This window comes from Doryrhamphus excisus, chromosome 13 (genome assembly GCF_030265055.1).
Source record: "Doryrhamphus excisus isolate RoL2022-K1 chromosome 13, RoL_Dexc_1.0, whole genome shotgun sequence".
NCBI classification, from domain to species: Eukaryota; Metazoa; Chordata; class Actinopteri; order Syngnathiformes; family Syngnathidae; genus Doryrhamphus; species Doryrhamphus excisus.
Genome location: NC_080478.1, coordinates 3,668,459 through 3,685,367, shown reverse-complemented (window position 1 = coordinate 3,685,367; position 16,909 = coordinate 3,668,459). Strand labels below are relative to the sequence as shown.

Genomic DNA, 16,909 nt, shown 5'->3' with positions numbered 1-16,909 from the left:
GTGCTGAAATCTCGCTCCCTGTTTATTATTATTAGGTTCTGGGATCGGGTGTGTTCGAGATCGATCTGCATCATTTTGACAATTCCAAAGCTTTGCTGGCGAACGGAAAGAGCTGCGGTATGACAGGCTGCAGGACTTTTTTCACGGTTTGTTTGAAGAACTTCCAAACGGTGGTGACTCCCGGAGGTTGCCTCTTCGGCAAAGCCGGCACTCGAGTCCTGGGCGCCGATTCGTTCAGCATGATGCCGGACACCAGGCTGCGTTTGCCGCTCAACTTCACGTGGCCGGTAAGAATCGGTTTAAATGTGTTGGGGTGGCTTATTACAAACATGTTTATGAACATACATATGTTCATATGAACATACACATAACACACATATGCTAAGGATGACCTTTTCTGTAAAAAGTGTCATAAAAGGTCACTAAATGTTTCTATTGTGCTTATTTGCTAAACATATAAGCCATCATATTATATATAAGCCATTATAATAATACAAAAATTAAGATATTAGGCATAAATTATGCCATTAATTTATTAGAATTTATTATATATAAATATATAATAAATATAAATAATTATAATAAATATTATATATATATTTTATTATACATAAATAAATATAATAATATAAATAATTATAATAAATATATTTTATATAATTTATTATAATTCATTTGTCAATTAATATATATAACCGACTTTGTTTTAAGGATGACCGTTTCTGTCATCATTTCACAGCTTTGCTTAATTAGATAAAATACATTGGTTATAATATATTAGGCAGATATTAGGCAGAAATTATGACATTCATTTATTATAATTTATTATATATAATTGTAATAATAAATATTAATAATTATAATAAATATAATATATATATATATAATTTATTAATATATATATAAATAAATATAATATATTATTATATTATTAATATAATATTATTATAATATTTAATATTTAATATTTATTAATTTAATTTAATATTTATTATATAATATAATAAATAAAATATATATAAATATATATTTATAAATAAATATAATAATATACATAATTATAATAAATATAATAATAAATATATTTATTATATAATTTATTATAATTCATTTGTCAATTACATATAATGATTTGGTTGTTAAAAGCTAAATGAAAAATGTGTATCTAATAATCTATCTATCTATCTAATAATAATCTATCTATCTATATCTATCTAATAATACAAAAATTTAGATATTATGCAGAAATTATGCCATAAATTTAATATATCTAAATAAATATAATAATGAATATAAATAATTATAATAAATATTATAATATATATATTTATTATATAGTTATATTTATTATATAAATAATAAATATAATATAAATAATAAATATAAATAAATATAATAATGAATATAAATAATTATAATAAATATAATAATGAATATAAATAATTATAATAAATATAATAATATATATATTTATTATATAATTATATTTATTATATAAATAATAAATATAATATAAGTAATAAATATAAATAAATATAATAATAAATATATATTTTTATTATATAATTTATTTGCCGATTACATATAATGATTTGGTTGTTAAAAGCTAAGTGAAAAATATTTTTTATAAAAGGTCAGAAATCAAAGTCTTGTAGTAGTAGTATAGCGTGTGCAGTTTGACTTTGTTTTTGCTTTAAATGCGCTGCAAAAAATTGAAAGTGTTGAAAGTAGACAATATAAAAAAAAATTGGCGTGTGCATGTTTGAACATGTTTAATCCACGGAGGTGCTCTATGAGGAAGGAGCACACGCCCCGGGGGTTAATCGCGGCATTATAGGCCGCCACGCGCCACTAAATTGCGGCCTCTATTGTTGTTGCGGCGGCATAGAGCAGCAGCTGCATACGGGGGGCTCGAACTGCCCAACAACAACAACAACAACAACAATGGGGCAGCTGTCCTGATTTTTTTTTTGTTGTTTTTTTTTTTTTTTTTTTTTTCGCTTGCCTCTTTAAGAACAAACATCTGCTCTGCACCAAAGCAACCAGCCATTTAACAGCATGCAAAATCAATGTAGAACACAGCGGCCATATTGGGCATACCCATTAAAAAAAAACACCAGGAAAGCAAGTTTGCTTAAGAAGAGTCGCTGCATGAATGAGGAATTTAATATCCTTTAATATCGTTTTTTTTTCACAGCAATCTGTCTCGAAGGATGCAATGAAAGTAATGGGAACTGCACATTACCCGGAGAATGCAAGTACGTATTGAGTTATGATTATTATTAATAATAAAGAAAAATTTTATTCCTTCATTCAAAATATTTTTTTTGAAGTAATATACCTTATGATTATTAAAATATGTTAAAACACTCCAGGATTTTTTTCCCACGTGATGATGATGTTTATCATCTTTGAGGAAGTAATTTTTAATGTAAGAATAACAATAATAATATTAATAATATGTTTATGTGTATTTCTCTTTGGAGCTTCCACTTTAATAGCGGTTAATATATTAACATATATGTTTAATTGTATTTTTTTTAGTTAATACTAATAAAAAATACAAAAAAAATTCAAAGGAACTAGAGCGATATATTATATCATATCAGTTATCAGCTGATATGATAGTGATATATGAAAAATGACATATGAACGCATAGTTTTTTTTGTCCCTTTTTTATCCCTAAAATTACAATATTGTTTATATTATATGTATGTATATGATTGTAAATTCAGATAATTTATATTTTTCATTATTTTTTTGTCACATATTAATACTATCTATTTGGAAATAATTTGTTTTCTTAAACGTCCATTTGTATTATTACATCCCTGATTGACTCATATTTACCATATTTTACGTTTTACACACATTCACATCATATTTAAGTTATAATATAATAAGTGGTTAGCACGTAGACCCCACAGCTAGGAGACCCGAGTTCAATCCCACATTCCAAAAACATGCTAGGTTAATTAGCGACTCCAAATTGTCCATAGGTATGAATGTGAGTGTGAATGGTTGTTTGTCTATATGTGCCCTGTGATTGGCTGGCCACCGGTCCAGGGTGTAGGAAGACAGCTGGGATAGGCTCCAGCACCGCTCGCGACCGTCGTGGAAAAAAAGCGGTAGAAAAATGAATGAATGTTACATATTTTGGCTGCACGGTGTTTAAGTGGTTAGCGCGCAGGCCCCACAGCTAGGAGACCAGAGTTCGATTCCACTCTCAGACATCTATGTGTGGAGTTTGCATGTTCTCCCCATCCTGTCCGGGTACTCCGGTTTCCTCCCACATTCCAAAAACATGCTAGGTTAATTAGCGACTCCAAATTGTCCATAGGTATGAATGTGAGTGTGAATGGTTGTTTGTCTATATGTGCCCTGTGATTGGCTAGGAAGACAGCTGGGATAGGCTCCAGCACCACCCGCGACCCTCGTGAGAAAAAGCGGTAGAAAATGAATGAATATTACATATTTTGGCGTGTAGTTAGCGTGTAGGCCCCACAGCTAGGAGACCCAAGTTCGATTCCACCCTCAGACATCTCTGTGTGGAGTTTTCCCATGTTCTCCCCGTGCATGCGTGGGTTTTCTCCGGGTACTCCGGTTTCCTCCCACATTCCAAAAAACATGCTAGGTTAATTAGCGACTCCAAATTGTCCATAGGTATGAATGTGAGTGTGAATGGTTGTTTGTCTTTTTGTGCCCTGTGATTGGCTGGCCACCAGTCCAGGGTGTACCCCGCCTCTCACACCAAGACAGCTGAGATAGGCTCCAGCACCCCCCCCCCTCGAACCCTTGTAAGGATAAGCGGCAGAAAATGAATAAACGACTGCAACAATACATTTTAACAAGGATGCAAAAACGCTACAGCCCTGACAAAGAGGCAAGCTAGAAGAACCGTGAATGTGCCCTGTGATTGGCTGGCCACCAGTCCAGGTTGTACCCTGCCTCTCGACCTGAAGACAGCTGGGATAGGCTCCAGCACCACCCACAACCCTTCATGAGGATAAGCGGTAGAAGTTATAATAATAGTTAAAGGTAATGTTTATAACTGTGTTTCTTTAGCTGGTCTTTATTGTTGTGATGTTCCTTTAAGGCTAATAATAATAATAATAATAATAATAATAATAATAATAATAATAATAATAATAATAATAATAATAATGGTGTTTCAACAGATGCAGAGAAGGCTGGCAGGGCGTCTTTTGTGACGTGTGTAAACTCCACCCATCGTGTAAACATGGTACCTGCACAGAGCCGTGGCAGTGCTCCTGCAAAGAAGGCTGGGGGGGCATATTTTGTGACCAGGGTATGTGACGTCCAAGTCAAAGTCATGTAAAGTACGTAAATATGGATATATTGTATATATATATATATTTTTTTTCCATTTTTCCAGATTTAAACTACTGCACTCATCACAAGCCGTGCACCAACGGGGCCACGTGCATGAACACGGGTCAGGGCAGCTACACCTGCGCCTGCTTGCCGGGCTTCACGGGGGTCAAGTGCGACTCCGAGGTCAGAGATTGTGACAGACGGCCGTGTCGCAACGGAGGCAACTGCTTAGTGAGTGCGGAAGTCCCTCTCTCTCCTTTCCCACAACACAGGCTTTCCTGTTTTTGTTTTTGCCTTCGCCTATCTGCGAGTCCAGGAGGATGCCATTGATTGTCAAGTCCTGAATGACCCAATTCCCAGTTTACAGTGTACTGTAAATAGGATGCAAGCTAAGGATAGCAGCCTTTGCTTAGGCTTGTTTAGGGACCATTTGAGAACAGGATATGAAAAAAAAAAATTAAAATTTCGGATAGCAGCCTTTGCTTAGGCTTGTTTAGGGAACATTTTGAGAACAGGATATGAAAAAAAAATTAAATTTCGGATAACAGCCTTTGCTTAGGCTTGTTTAGGGAACATTTTGAGAACAGCTTATGAAAAAAAATTTTTTTTTTTTTTTTTAATTTCGGATAGCAGCCTTTGCTTAGGGAACATTTTGAGAACAGGATATGAAAATTTTTTTTTTTTTTTTTAAATTTTGGATAGCAGCCTTTGCTTAGACTTGTTTAGGGAACATTTTGAGAACAGGATATGAAAAAAAAATTTTTTTTTAAATTTCGGATAGCAGCCTTTGCTTAGGCTTGTTTAGGGACCATTTGTGAACCGGATATGAAAAAACATTTTTTTTTAAAATTTCGGATAGCAACATTTGCTTAGGCTTGTTTAGGGAACATTTTGTGAACAGGATATGAAAAAAAAATATTTTTTTTTAAATTTCGGATAGCAGCCTTTGCTTAGGCTTGTTTAGGGAACATTTTGAGAACAGCTTATGAAAAAAAATTTTTTTTTTTTTTTTAATTTCGGATAGCAGCCTTTGCTTAGGGAACATTTTGAGAACAGGATATGAAAAAAATTTTTTTTTTTTAAATTTTGGATAGCAGCCTTTGCTTAGACTTGTTTAGGGAACATTTTGAGAACAGGATATGAAAAAAAAAATTTTTTTTTTTTAAATTTCGGATAGCAGCCTTTGCTTAGGCTTGTTTAGGGACCATTTGTGAACCGGATATGAAAAAAACATTTTTTTTTTAAATTTCGGATAGCAACATTTGCTTAGGCTTGTTTAGGGAGAACCGGATATGAAAAAAAATTGTTTTTTTTAAATTTCGGATAGCAGCCTTTGCTTAGGCTTGTTTAGGGAACATTTTGAGAACAGGATGTGAAAAAAATTTTTTTTTTTAAATTTCGGATAGCAGCCTTTGCTTAGGCTTGTTTAGGGAACATTTTGAGAACAGGATATGAAAAAAAAATTTTTTTTTTTAAATTTCGGATAGCAGCCTTTGCTTAGGCTTGTTTAGGGAACATTTTGAGAACAGGATATGAAAAAATAATTTATTTTTTTTTTTAAATTTCGGATAGCAGCCTTTGCTTAGGCTTGTTTAGGGAACATTTTGAGAACAGGATATGAAAAAATTTTTTTTTTTTTTTAAATTTTGGATAGCAGCCTTTGCTTAGGCTTGTTTAGGGAACATTTTGAGAACAGGATATGAAAAAAAAATGTTTTTTTTTAAATTTCGGATAGCAGCCTTTGCTTAGGCTTGTTTAGGGAACATTTGAGAACCGGATATTATTTTTTTTTTTTTTTCGGATAGCAGCCTTTGCTTAGGCTTGTTTAGGGAACATTTTGAGAACAGGATATTAAAAAAAGATTTTTTTTTTTAAATTTCGGATAGCAGCCTTTGCTTAGGCTTGTTTAGGGAACATTGTGAGAACAGGATATGAAAAATTATTATTTTTTTTATTTCGGAGAGTAGCCTTTGCTTAGGCTTGTTTAGGGAACATTTGAGAACAAGATATGAAAAAAAAAATTTTTTTTTCTTTTTCTAACTCCAGGAATCAGACAGTGGATTCAGGTGTGAATGCCCACGAGGTTTTGCTGGGGAACACTGCGAACAAAAGACGCTGACGTGCATGGATGCGCCCTGCTTGCTTGGCGGAAAGTGCAAAGAGACAGAAAATGGTCATAGTTACATTTGCGAGTGTCCGGCAGGGTACACGGGACTCAACTGTGAGAAGAAAGTGGATAAATGCACGTCCCTGCGATGCACCAACGGTAACCGCACATCACTCCTTGTAACATTCACTTTGGTAAAAATCGGGTGGCGTATAAATGGCGGTACAACACCTGGAAAAGCTAGAAAAGTAGTTGGAGTTTCACCGTCAACACTAGTGGTGTCTATTGGCAACAATCTGGCAATACGATACGTATCACGATACTGTTAACAAGATATTGATATTTTTTTTCTTTTTTTTTTCTTGGAGTTAAAGATTATTCATTCATTCATTTTCTACCGCTTTTCCTCACGAGGGTCACAGGGGGTGCTGGAGCCTATCCCAGCTGTCTTCAGGCGAGAGGCGGGGTACACCCTGGACTGGTGGCCAGCCAATCACAGGGCACATATAGACAAACATGCTCATATCACCTCATACTTCGGTACGTGACAAAAAAATAAAATTAAATAAAATTAAATAAAATTAAATAAAATTAAATAAAATTAAATAAAATTAAATAAAATTAAATTATTTTTTATAAAACAACAACCTTAAACTGTATTATGGAAAGGAGGAAGTGAACAAATGTAACAGTTACTGATTGTAAAAGTACCAGATGGAGGGGTAGGATTTAATAAGCTTTGCTTCTTCCTACTCCTTTTGGACATGTGGAGCTGTGAACTGATTATGTGATGCATTCAATTGTAACCTGATGCATGTTCAAATGAAATAAAACCATTTAAAAAAAATTAAAAAAAATTAAAAAAAAATTCTGATGTATTTTTTAATTAAAAAAATAAAAAATAATTAAAAATTAAAAAATACAATTAAATAAAAATTAAATTATATTAGGAAAGCAGGAAGTGAACAAATGTAACAGTTACTGATTGTAAAAGTACCAGATGGAGGGGTAGGATTTAATAAGCTTTGCTTCTTCCTACTCCTTTTGGACATGTGGAACTGGGAACTGATTATGGGATGCATTCAATTGTAATCTGATGCATGTTCAAATGAAATAAAACCATTAAAAAAAATTAAAAAATTAAAAAAATTTAAAAAATTTAAAAAAAATTCTGATGTATTTTTTAATTAAAAAAATTAAAAATAATTTAAAATTAAAAAAATACAATTAAATAAAATTAAATTATATTAGGAAAGAAGGAAGTGAACAAATGTAACAGTTACTGATTGTAAAAGTACCAGATGGAGGGGTAGGATTTAATAAGCTTTGCTTCTTTCTACTCCTTTTGGACATGTGGAACTGGGAACTGATTATGGGTTTTGTCAATTTGTGTAGAAATCCAAAATGTGTCCACACTTCGATGTGCTCGCATTTCGCCATGTTGAAACTGTGTTTATGCATGAGGACGTTTCATATATATCGTGATATATCGCCGAAACGATATTTTCTTACACCCATTGTCAAGACTCACCTCTAAACAAAAGGTCACCCAAGTTATTATCTGAAGTGATTTTGATGATATCTGTGTGAAAAGAGCCCGACCAATCATATTCTTTGCTCCTTAGGCGGACACTGCGTGACGCACCGCAACCTTCGTGTGTGTAGCTGCCGCGGCGGCTTCACCGGCCTACGCTGCGAGATCAACATCAACGAGTGCGCCAGTAACCCCTGCGCCAACGGCTCCACCTGCGTGGACCGCATCAACGACTACACCTACGCCTGCCCGCCGGGCTACACCGGACGCCGCTGCGACAAAGCCGCCGACCGCTGCACCTCCTGGATCTGCCGCAACGGCGGAACCTCCACGCACGTGCCTTCATCCAACAGCGCCAACACAGCCTGGGAGTCCAACGAGAAGCTCAACTTGGGGGCCATCATCTTGGGCATTGGCTTGATGGCGGCGCTGGCGCTCTCCTGCGTGTTCATCGCGGTCATGCATCGCGTGAGGAAGCAGCGAAGGAAACAGCAGGCCTCCGAGACTATGAACAACCTCTCCAAGGCGGACTTCCAGAAAGAGAACCTCATATCCACACTGGAGCTCAAGAACACCAACAAGATGATGGATTTGGAGGTGGATTCTCACTTCTCCAGCGAGAAGTCCAACCACAAACACACGAACCACTTCCACGTGGACTATAAAACATCCACGAGGTACAAAGATGAACAATCCCTCTTGGACAAAGACGGAAACTGTGAAAAGATGATAGAAGATAAAAAGCATCTGAGTAGAATGTACAGGTAAGATGTTTTCATTCACAGGTGAAGGAATTGAACAAGTTGGATCCTAACCGCCGACATCTGTCTTTGCAGTGAAAGGCCAGAATGCAGGATATCAACCATATGTTCTTCCAGAGAGTCAATGTACCAGCCTGTCTTTGTGATGGCAGAGGAAAAACATGAATGCATCATTGCAACTGAGGTAAGGTCCACAAAAGGAAGGAAGGAAGGGAGGGAGGAAGGAAGGAAAGAAGGTCCACTAAATGGAATCAAACTCTAAAAGTTCATAAAGTTCTTATATATCACCTTTCATGCTAACGGCTTTACAGTATCTTAGACGTCTCACAATCATTATTATTACAGTAGTATGTGGGCAGTATGTGCCCTGTGATTGGCTGGCCACCAGTCCAGGGTGTACCCCGCCTCTCGCCCGAAGTCAGCTGGGATAGGCTCCAGCACCCCCGTAACCCTCGTGAGGAAAAGTGGTCGAAGAACGGAAGGAAGGAAGGAAGGAAGGAAGGCATACTCAAGTGGAAGGAAGGAAGGGAGGGAAGAAGCAGGGAAGGAAGGAAGGAAGGAAGGAAGGAAGGAAGGAAGGAAGGACGGAGGGAAGAAAGGTAGGAAGGAAGGAAGGAAGGAAGGAAGGACGGAGGGAAGGAAGGAAGGAAGGAAGGAAAGAAAGAAGAAAGGAAGGAAGGGAGGGAGGAAGGAAGGAAGGAAGGAAGGAAGGAAGGAAGGAAGGAAGGAAGGAAGGAAGGAAGGAAGGAAGAAAGGAAGGAAAGAAAGAAGGAAGGAAGGAAGGACGGAGGGAAGAAAGGAAGGAAGGAATGAAGGAAGGGAGGAAGGAAGGAAGGAAAGAAAGAAAGAAGGGAGGAAGGGAGGGATGAAGGAAGGAAGGGAGGAAGGAAGGAAGAAAGGAAGGAAAGAAGGAAGGAAGGAAGGACGGAGGGAAGAAAGGAAGGAAGGAAGAAAGGAAGGGAGGAAGGAAGGAAGGAAGGAAGGAAGGAAGGACAGAGGGAAGGAAGGAAGGAAGGAAGGACAGAGGGAAGGAAGGAAGGAAGGAAGGAAGGAAGGAAGGAAGAAAGGAAGGAAGGAAGGAAGGAAGGACGGAGGGAAGAAAGGAAGGAAGGAAGGAAGGAAGGAAAGAAGGAAGGAAGGAAGGAAGGAAGGAAGGAAGGAAGGAAGGAAGGAAGGAAGGAAGGAAGGAAGGAAGGAAGGAAGGAAGGACGTGGAGAACGAGAACTACAAGGTAGCTATTAGCTCCCCAGTGCATCTCCAGACTCAACTGAGCACCTGTGGGGCATCCTCAAGTGGAAGGAAGGAAGGAAGGAAGGAAGGAAGGAAGGAAGGAAGGAAGGAAGGAAGGAAGGAAGGAAGGACGTGGAGAACGAGAACTACAAGGTAGCTACTGGCTCCCCAGTGTGTCTCCAGACCCAATTGAGCACCTGTGGGGCATACTCAAGAGGAAGGAAGGAAGGAAAGAACGAATAGCCAAAAACTTACCACTTCCACACGGATAGTGAGGATAACTATTAACAGTTATTTAACCTTTAACATGAACATTAATCAAACGTAATCATTTTTTCTGGGTACATGATACCATACAGCATCCATATCAAACTTTCGTGGGCCGGACTAACATTAAACTTTCATATCAAGACGGAGGCCTCAAACTAGTGTCCTGTGGGCCACATTTGGCCCGCGGGCCACATGTTTGAGACCCCTGCGCTATATAGTTCAACTGTCCAGGTTACTAAGCATCTATTTGATGGGCAAACAGCTGATTGGGAAATGTGTTGTTTAGAGTAGGGATTTGTGTACTACAATCTCAGTCTTCCCTTTTCGGTCACTAACGTTGTTTTCTTTCTGTTTTTAGGTTTAATAAACGGAAGACGAGACCACCATTTGTTGTTGTGGACTGTTTACAAGCGTGGAGAGACTGGGATTTATTTAAATGCAAAGTTGCTGCTCTTGAAAACTTGATAACTGGATGGAGTCCGTGCGCTCCTCAGATGCAATATAGAACTTAAAGCAAACGAAAATCTTTGGACGAATGTAAACGACAACATCGGGACATCCGGAGTCACATTTGTTGTGACTTTTTCCGGGTTTTATCCAAGGAGACTCACGGCCCCCCGGAGATGTTAACAAGGACAAAACGCTTATTGCGGCAATGAACACATAAACAACAACAAAAACTGCTGAAAACGGTTCTTTTTTTTTTTTTTAGTAGTCACAGAATGTCCAGATCACGGAGCCTTAGTTTATATTTAAACAAAACATTATGCCCCCAACACTTTATCTTATCATAATTCCTTTGCACAGAACAAAAAAAAAAGAATCAAAACAATAATGCGCTATAATCATATGCAGAAAAACTCCGAATAAGGCCTTGTTAACTTTTAAATATTATGCAAAAATCCTACTTAAAACAAGTAAGTGACTATTTTACCAAGGACGCCTTTAATGGAAATGTCATTTTAGTATTTCATTAATTATTTAAGAATATGACGCACTGATCTGTTTTATACATAAATATATATATATATGATTATTTTGTACATTGTATATTTATGTTGAAATTAGAAGTATGTTTGGTAAATTGATGCACCAAAAGTGTGAATTTATTTTTAAAGTGTTTTTTTTGTGTGGTGTTTATTATTATTATTATTATTATTATTATTATTGTTGCTGTTATTATATTATATAGCTATATAAGGAAAGAAACCCTGAATGTGGTACACTGTTTATTTGTTGGTCAAATAGAGACTAGAAGAGGGGTTTTTAAAGTCGGAAAAAAATTCAAGGGAGGTGCGGTAGCTTGAGAAAAATAAAGAAGAACATATTTTTAATATTATTGAATATTCAATATTATTTTGAGTAGGTATAAAAGAGGTTGGGAGGTGTCACTCTGCTCCGCTTTGAAAGCTCCTAATCTAGAGTCTATTGAAGTAGCATTTGTATGGGTTCCATTTGTGTATTTTCATCATCGTACTACTATCTACGTACGTATGTGTGATGTGAAATCAGTGTGCAAGCAATCATGGTTCAGTGGACTCCACTACAATTGGCAGCAATGTAAAAATGTCCTTAATCAATTATGAATATAAATATATATATGCATTTTTTTAAGCTGTATGCAGAAATAAATAATCAATGTGGTCTTTCAAAGGATGTTTGTGATGATACGTAGTGATCTATTTATCTTTCTAGTATCCATCCATTGATCCAGTATCCATCCATCCATCCATCCATCTATGTATCTATCCATCTATCTAGTATCTAGTATCAATCTATCCATCCATCCATCTACGTATCTATCTATCTATCTATCTATCTATCTATCTATCTATCTATCTATCTATCTATCTATCTATCTATCTATCTATCTATCTATCTATCTATCTATCTATCTATCTATCTATCTATCTATCTATCTATCTATCTATCTATCTATCTATCTATCTATCTATCTATCTATCTATCTATCTATCTATCTATCTATCTATCTATCTATCTATCTATCTATCTATCTATCTATCTATCTACGTATCTATCCATCCATCTATGTATCTATCCATCTATCTAGTATCCATCCATCCATCCATCCATCTATTTATCTGTCTATCTACGTCTCTATCCATCCATCCATCCATCCAAACCCAGACCCCCTGAGAGATGAGTCCTGGTCCTCTTGCATGTGAACTCTGCTTCACTTGATCTGAAATCTGATCTTCTGATCTGACAACAGCATCAAGGCTTTTCACACAGCTATGTCCTTTCCTCACCACTTGGGGGCACTAACTTTTACATCAAGTTCCTAAACATATTATTCCCTAACCAAAAAGCCAACTCAAGGCTGCACCTGAACTAACCACGGACACTTAATGAGCTTAAAAGAGCGGTGCTATAACACTGCAGCTCAATGGGCCTATTTAGGGGTAATGTGATTACTGGCTGGGGCAGCCACTCGTGGAACACTTTGTATCACAAGACAATCATCAGACACACACAACACACACAAAAGAGTCAATAAGTATCGTTATTATGAAGACACATCCTAATAACGATACTTAGCGTACGGGAAATGTGAGCCCCCTTGAAACCTTTGCTTTCACTTCCGGATGAGGAGTTCTGTTTTGACTGAGCAGCGGGAAGAAATGCTGTGACTCAACAAGTGATATCCGTCCAAGTCCCGCCCCCTCTGTATTCCCATTGGATGGTACCATGTGGCTTGTGACGTCACATGAATAACAAATACACGTGTTGGCCCAAACGAAAGGAAAAAAAAAAAAAGTGGAGCATTTAAAGGAGCTTTACGTGCATCATACCTGTAGCATGTACGACGCTTTAGAGAGAGAATAGCATTTTTAGGGACTTTGGAGGAACAAAAATTTGTTTTTGTTGTAAGAAGCTAACAGCTGCTAGCAGTCATGACACCAGAGGAGATGAAGAGTAGTCAATGGATATTTGGCTATGGCTCCTTAGTGTGGAAACCTGATTTTGTCTACCAGAGAAGAAAAATAGGCTATATTAAGGGCTACAAACGTCGATTCTGGCACGGAGATGACTTTTATCGAGGAGACAAGGAGAATGTAAGCACTTATATATATACTATATACATAATACTACTGTATATAATGATGCATCATGTGTGTCAACATGTTCTCATCATCATCACCATGTGTTCTCCAAATCTCCACAGCCAGCAAGAGTGGTGACACTGGTAGAGGATCAGGAGGTAAGTCATCATACAGATACTAGATATGTAACTAGAAGTGCATATACTATTAATAGCATGCAACAGCATTCCTATTTTACTGAGGCGCCGTCGCTAACCATAGAACCTGCTTACAACAAAGTCACAACGTGAGGAAAACTATATATATATACTGTACATTTGATCCAAGGAATTTTATTCCACTTAAAGTGGAGTAATGTGTGGTCAATAATATATAATAATATATAATAATATAAATGTGGATATTATAACTTAGTTCTATTGTTGTCCTGTAAAAAATAAAGTAACAGGAGATCCGCATACTCTCAATTCGACATTATTTTTTATCCCCCTCATAAAATAGGTATAAATAATAACCAAAATATATATAAAATAATTTAATAGGTATAAATAGGTATAATAAAATGTGTTTTTTTTTCACAGAAAACCCATTTCATTCATGCTGAGTTGCAAGTACTTTATAAAGATGTGATAAAAAAGTCCATAATTTTAGTTCAAAAAGAACTGCGATTTTTTGTTTGGCTGTCCTTGAACACAACATAGTTGCAAAGAGAGGCAAAAAAAAAGACTTATATATCACTTCCACGCCGTGACTCAGATACTAGCTGTTATCTGAGTACACACTAATGTACAAACAAAAAGGCCCCGTCTTGTACTTTAGTTCAGGTTTTGGACCTCAGAATTTTTTTGTCAAACTCCAAAATATTAGATTAGTTAGCAAAACTATTGTTTATTGTTTTTTTTTATAAACCAAATTCATGTTAGAATTAATTTTTTTAGAGCATGTAAACATTACACATCAGGAGAGTTATTTTGTATAATAATAATGATATAATATAATATATTATAATAATATAATATATAATAATAATAATAATGTTGAAAAACATGCTAGGTTAATTGGCGACTCCAAATTGTCCATAGGTATGAATGTGAGTGTGAATGGTTGTTTGTCTATATGTGCCCTGTGATTGGCTGGCCACCAGTCCAGGGTGTACCCCGCCTCTCGCCCGAAGACAGCTGGGATAGGCTCCAGCACTCCCGCGACCCTTGTGAGGAAAGCGGTAGAAAATGAAGGAATAAAAATAAAAATAAAAATAAAAATAAAAATAAAAATAAAAATAAAAATAAAAATAAAAATAAAAATAAAAATAAAAATAAAAATAAAAATAAAAATAAAAATAAAAATAAAAATAAAAATAAAAATAAAAATAAAAATAAAAATAAAAATAAAAATAAAAATAAAAATAAAAATAAAATACAATTTTTTTGGGTGCAAAACCAACCTTTGCAAAAAAACAACAAAAAAGGCCAGGAAAAATGCAGGATTGTTAAAACGTTTACACGTCATATCTGATCATTATTGTCAGTTAATGATTGTCTGACCCCCCCCCCCCCCTGCAGGCTTGCACGTGGGGCGTGGCCTACGAAGTGGCGGACGCTCAGATAAAAGAGGCCTTACGGTATCTCAACATGAGAGAAGTGGTGCTGGGAGGTTACGTAACGGAAAAGGTGGAGTTCATCCCCCAGGAAAAGAACGAGGACCCCCTCGTCGCCGTGGCGTACATCGCCACCTCCGACAGCCCCTCTTACCTGGGCCCGGCTTCGGACCAAGCTATCGCGGACCAGATTGCCGTCTGCAAGGGGAAGACGGGCCACAACATGGAGTATCTGTTCCGACTGGCTGACTTCATGAGGTTTTCCTGCCCCGAAGCCAAGGATGAGCATCTTTTCTCCATCGAGGCGGCCGTTGCCAATCTTTACCAGAATTGTGCAGCGGTACAAAAAACCATCATCTTGGGAACGGTCTAAAAGACATAAAAAAAAGTCTTTATATTATCTAAACATAAATGTGACACATTTAACTGATTTTGCCTGAATTATGACCATTTCATTGTGATATTTGCTTCTTGTTCTTCTTTTTACTATTCAACATATTGTATTTTATACAAACAAAACCTTGTCATGCACTTTTTTTTTGGACTGTACTGAATTATATTTGAATAAAAATGCCTTGAAGTACAGTGTGGACTCTCCTATAGGTCATACATCAGACATCACGTGGCTCAGGAATGTACAGCTGCAACATTCTAGGAAATGCTGACTATTCATCTGAGGGCTGCTGGACCGTACAAGCAAACACAGCTTGAAGGGAGCCTCTGGGCAAGTCATTGTGGACCTCCTATAAATTGTAGCCTATAGCTTGGAAGTGGGAGGATACAGAATAATACATGTATGTTGTAAGAAAAACAACATTAGGTTTAATTGGTGCTTGTTGAATAGTGAATAGTGGATGGATTTAGAGTTTTCAGCATGCAAGTTGACTCTGGGAAAAATAGCATTGTTGTGCTGGAACCTATCCCAGCTGTCTTCGGGCGAGAGGCGGGGTACACCCTGGACTGGTGGCCAGCCAATCACAGGGCACATATAGACAAACAACCATTCACACTCACATTCATACCTATGGACAATTTGGGTCCTTCCTTCCTTCCTTCCTTCCGTCCATCCGTCCGCCCGTCCTTCCTTCCTTCCTTCCTTCCTTCCTTCCTTCCTTCCTTCCTTCCTTCCTTCCTTCCTTCCTTCCTTCCTTCCTTCCTTCCTTCCTTCCTTCCTTCCTTCCTTCCTTCCTTCCATCCGTCCTTCCTTCCTTCCTTCCTTCCCTCCTTCCTATCACAGGGCACATATAGACAAACAACCATTCACACTCACATTCATACCTATGGACAATTTGGGTCCTTCCTTCCTTCCTTCCTTCCTTCCTTCCTTCCTTCCTTCCTTCCTTCCTTCCTTCCTTCCTTCCTTCCTTCCTTCCTTCCTTCCTTCCGTCCTTCCGTCCGCCCGTCCTTCCTTCCTTCCTTCCTTCCTTCTGTCCTTCCGTCCGTCCGTCCACCCATCCTTCCATCCGTCCTTCCTTCCTTCCTTCCTATCACAGGGCACATATAGACAAACAACCATTCACACTCGCATTCATACCTATGGACAATTTGGGTCCTTCCTTCCTTCCTTCCTTCCTTCCTTTCTTCCTTCCTTCCTTCCTTCCTTTCTTCCTTCCGTCCTTCCGTCCGCCCGTCCTTCCTTCCTTCCTTCCTTCCTTCCTTCCTTCCTTCCTTCCTTCCCTTCTGTCCTTCCGTCCGTCCGTCCACCCATCCTTCCTTCCTTCCTTCCTTCCTTCCATCCGTCCTTCCTTCCTTCCTTCCTATGACAGGGCACATATAGACAAACAACCATTCACACTCGCATTCATACCTATGGACAATTTGGGTCCTTCCTTCCTTCCTTCCTTCCTTCCTTCCTTCCTTCCTTCCTTCCTTCCTTCCTTCCTTCCTTCCTTCCTTCCTTCCTTCCTTCCTTCCTTCCTTCCTTCCTTCCTTCCTTCCTTCCTTCCTGCCAATCACAGGGCACATATAGACAAACAACCATTCACACTCACATTCATACCTATGGACAA

At 37.4% G+C, this 16,909-nt stretch overlaps 2 protein-coding genes across 2 annotated transcripts in view; both read left to right on the top strand.

Annotated features, from left to right (window-relative positions):
* LOC131140699 (uncharacterized) overlaps positions 1-11,886 on the top strand; it is a 31,249-nt gene extending 19,363 nt beyond the window's left edge. Inside the window, exons 2-9 of the mRNA XM_058091365.1 lie at positions 91-287; positions 2,198-2,258; positions 4,180-4,310; positions 4,398-4,567; positions 6,383-6,602; positions 8,069-8,741; positions 8,814-8,922; positions 10,597-11,886. Coding sequence (XP_057947348.1) covers positions 91-287; positions 2,198-2,258; positions 4,180-4,310; positions 4,398-4,567; positions 6,383-6,602; positions 8,069-8,741; positions 8,814-8,922; positions 10,597-10,602 — 1,567 coding nt within the window. The 3' untranslated portion in view covers positions 10,603-11,886. The remainder of the gene's footprint in view (positions 1-90; positions 288-2,197; positions 2,259-4,179; positions 4,311-4,397; positions 4,568-6,382; positions 6,603-8,068; positions 8,742-8,813; positions 8,923-10,596) is intronic.
* A 293-nt stretch (positions 11,887-12,179) lies between these two features.
* LOC131140637 (glutathione-specific gamma-glutamylcyclotransferase 1-like) lies at positions 12,180-15,442 on the top strand. Its single transcript, XM_058091246.1, has 3 exons — positions 12,180-13,315; positions 13,426-13,461; positions 14,866-15,442. The coding sequence occupies exons 1-3, from the start codon at positions 13,154-13,156 to the stop codon at positions 15,271-15,273; spliced, it is 606 nt and encodes a 201-aa protein (XP_057947229.1). The 5' UTR covers positions 12,180-13,153; the 3' UTR covers positions 15,274-15,442.
* Positions 15,443-16,909: the final 1,467 nt, after the last annotated feature.

Bases quoted from the DNA above. Each gene is read 5' to 3' on its own strand.
- LOC131140637 (XM_058091246.1), top strand. From the start codon at position 13,154: ATGACACCAGAGGAGATGAAGAGTAGTCAATGGATATTTGGCTATGGC. The intron at 13,316-13,425 runs GTAAGCACTTAT...AAATCTCCACAG, and splicing joins ATCGAGGAGACAAGGAGAAT to CCAGCAAGAGTGGTGACACT. The intron at 13,462-14,865 runs GTAAGTCATCAT...CCCCCCCTGCAG, and splicing joins CACTGGTAGAGGATCAGGAG to GCTTGCACGTGGGGCGTGGC.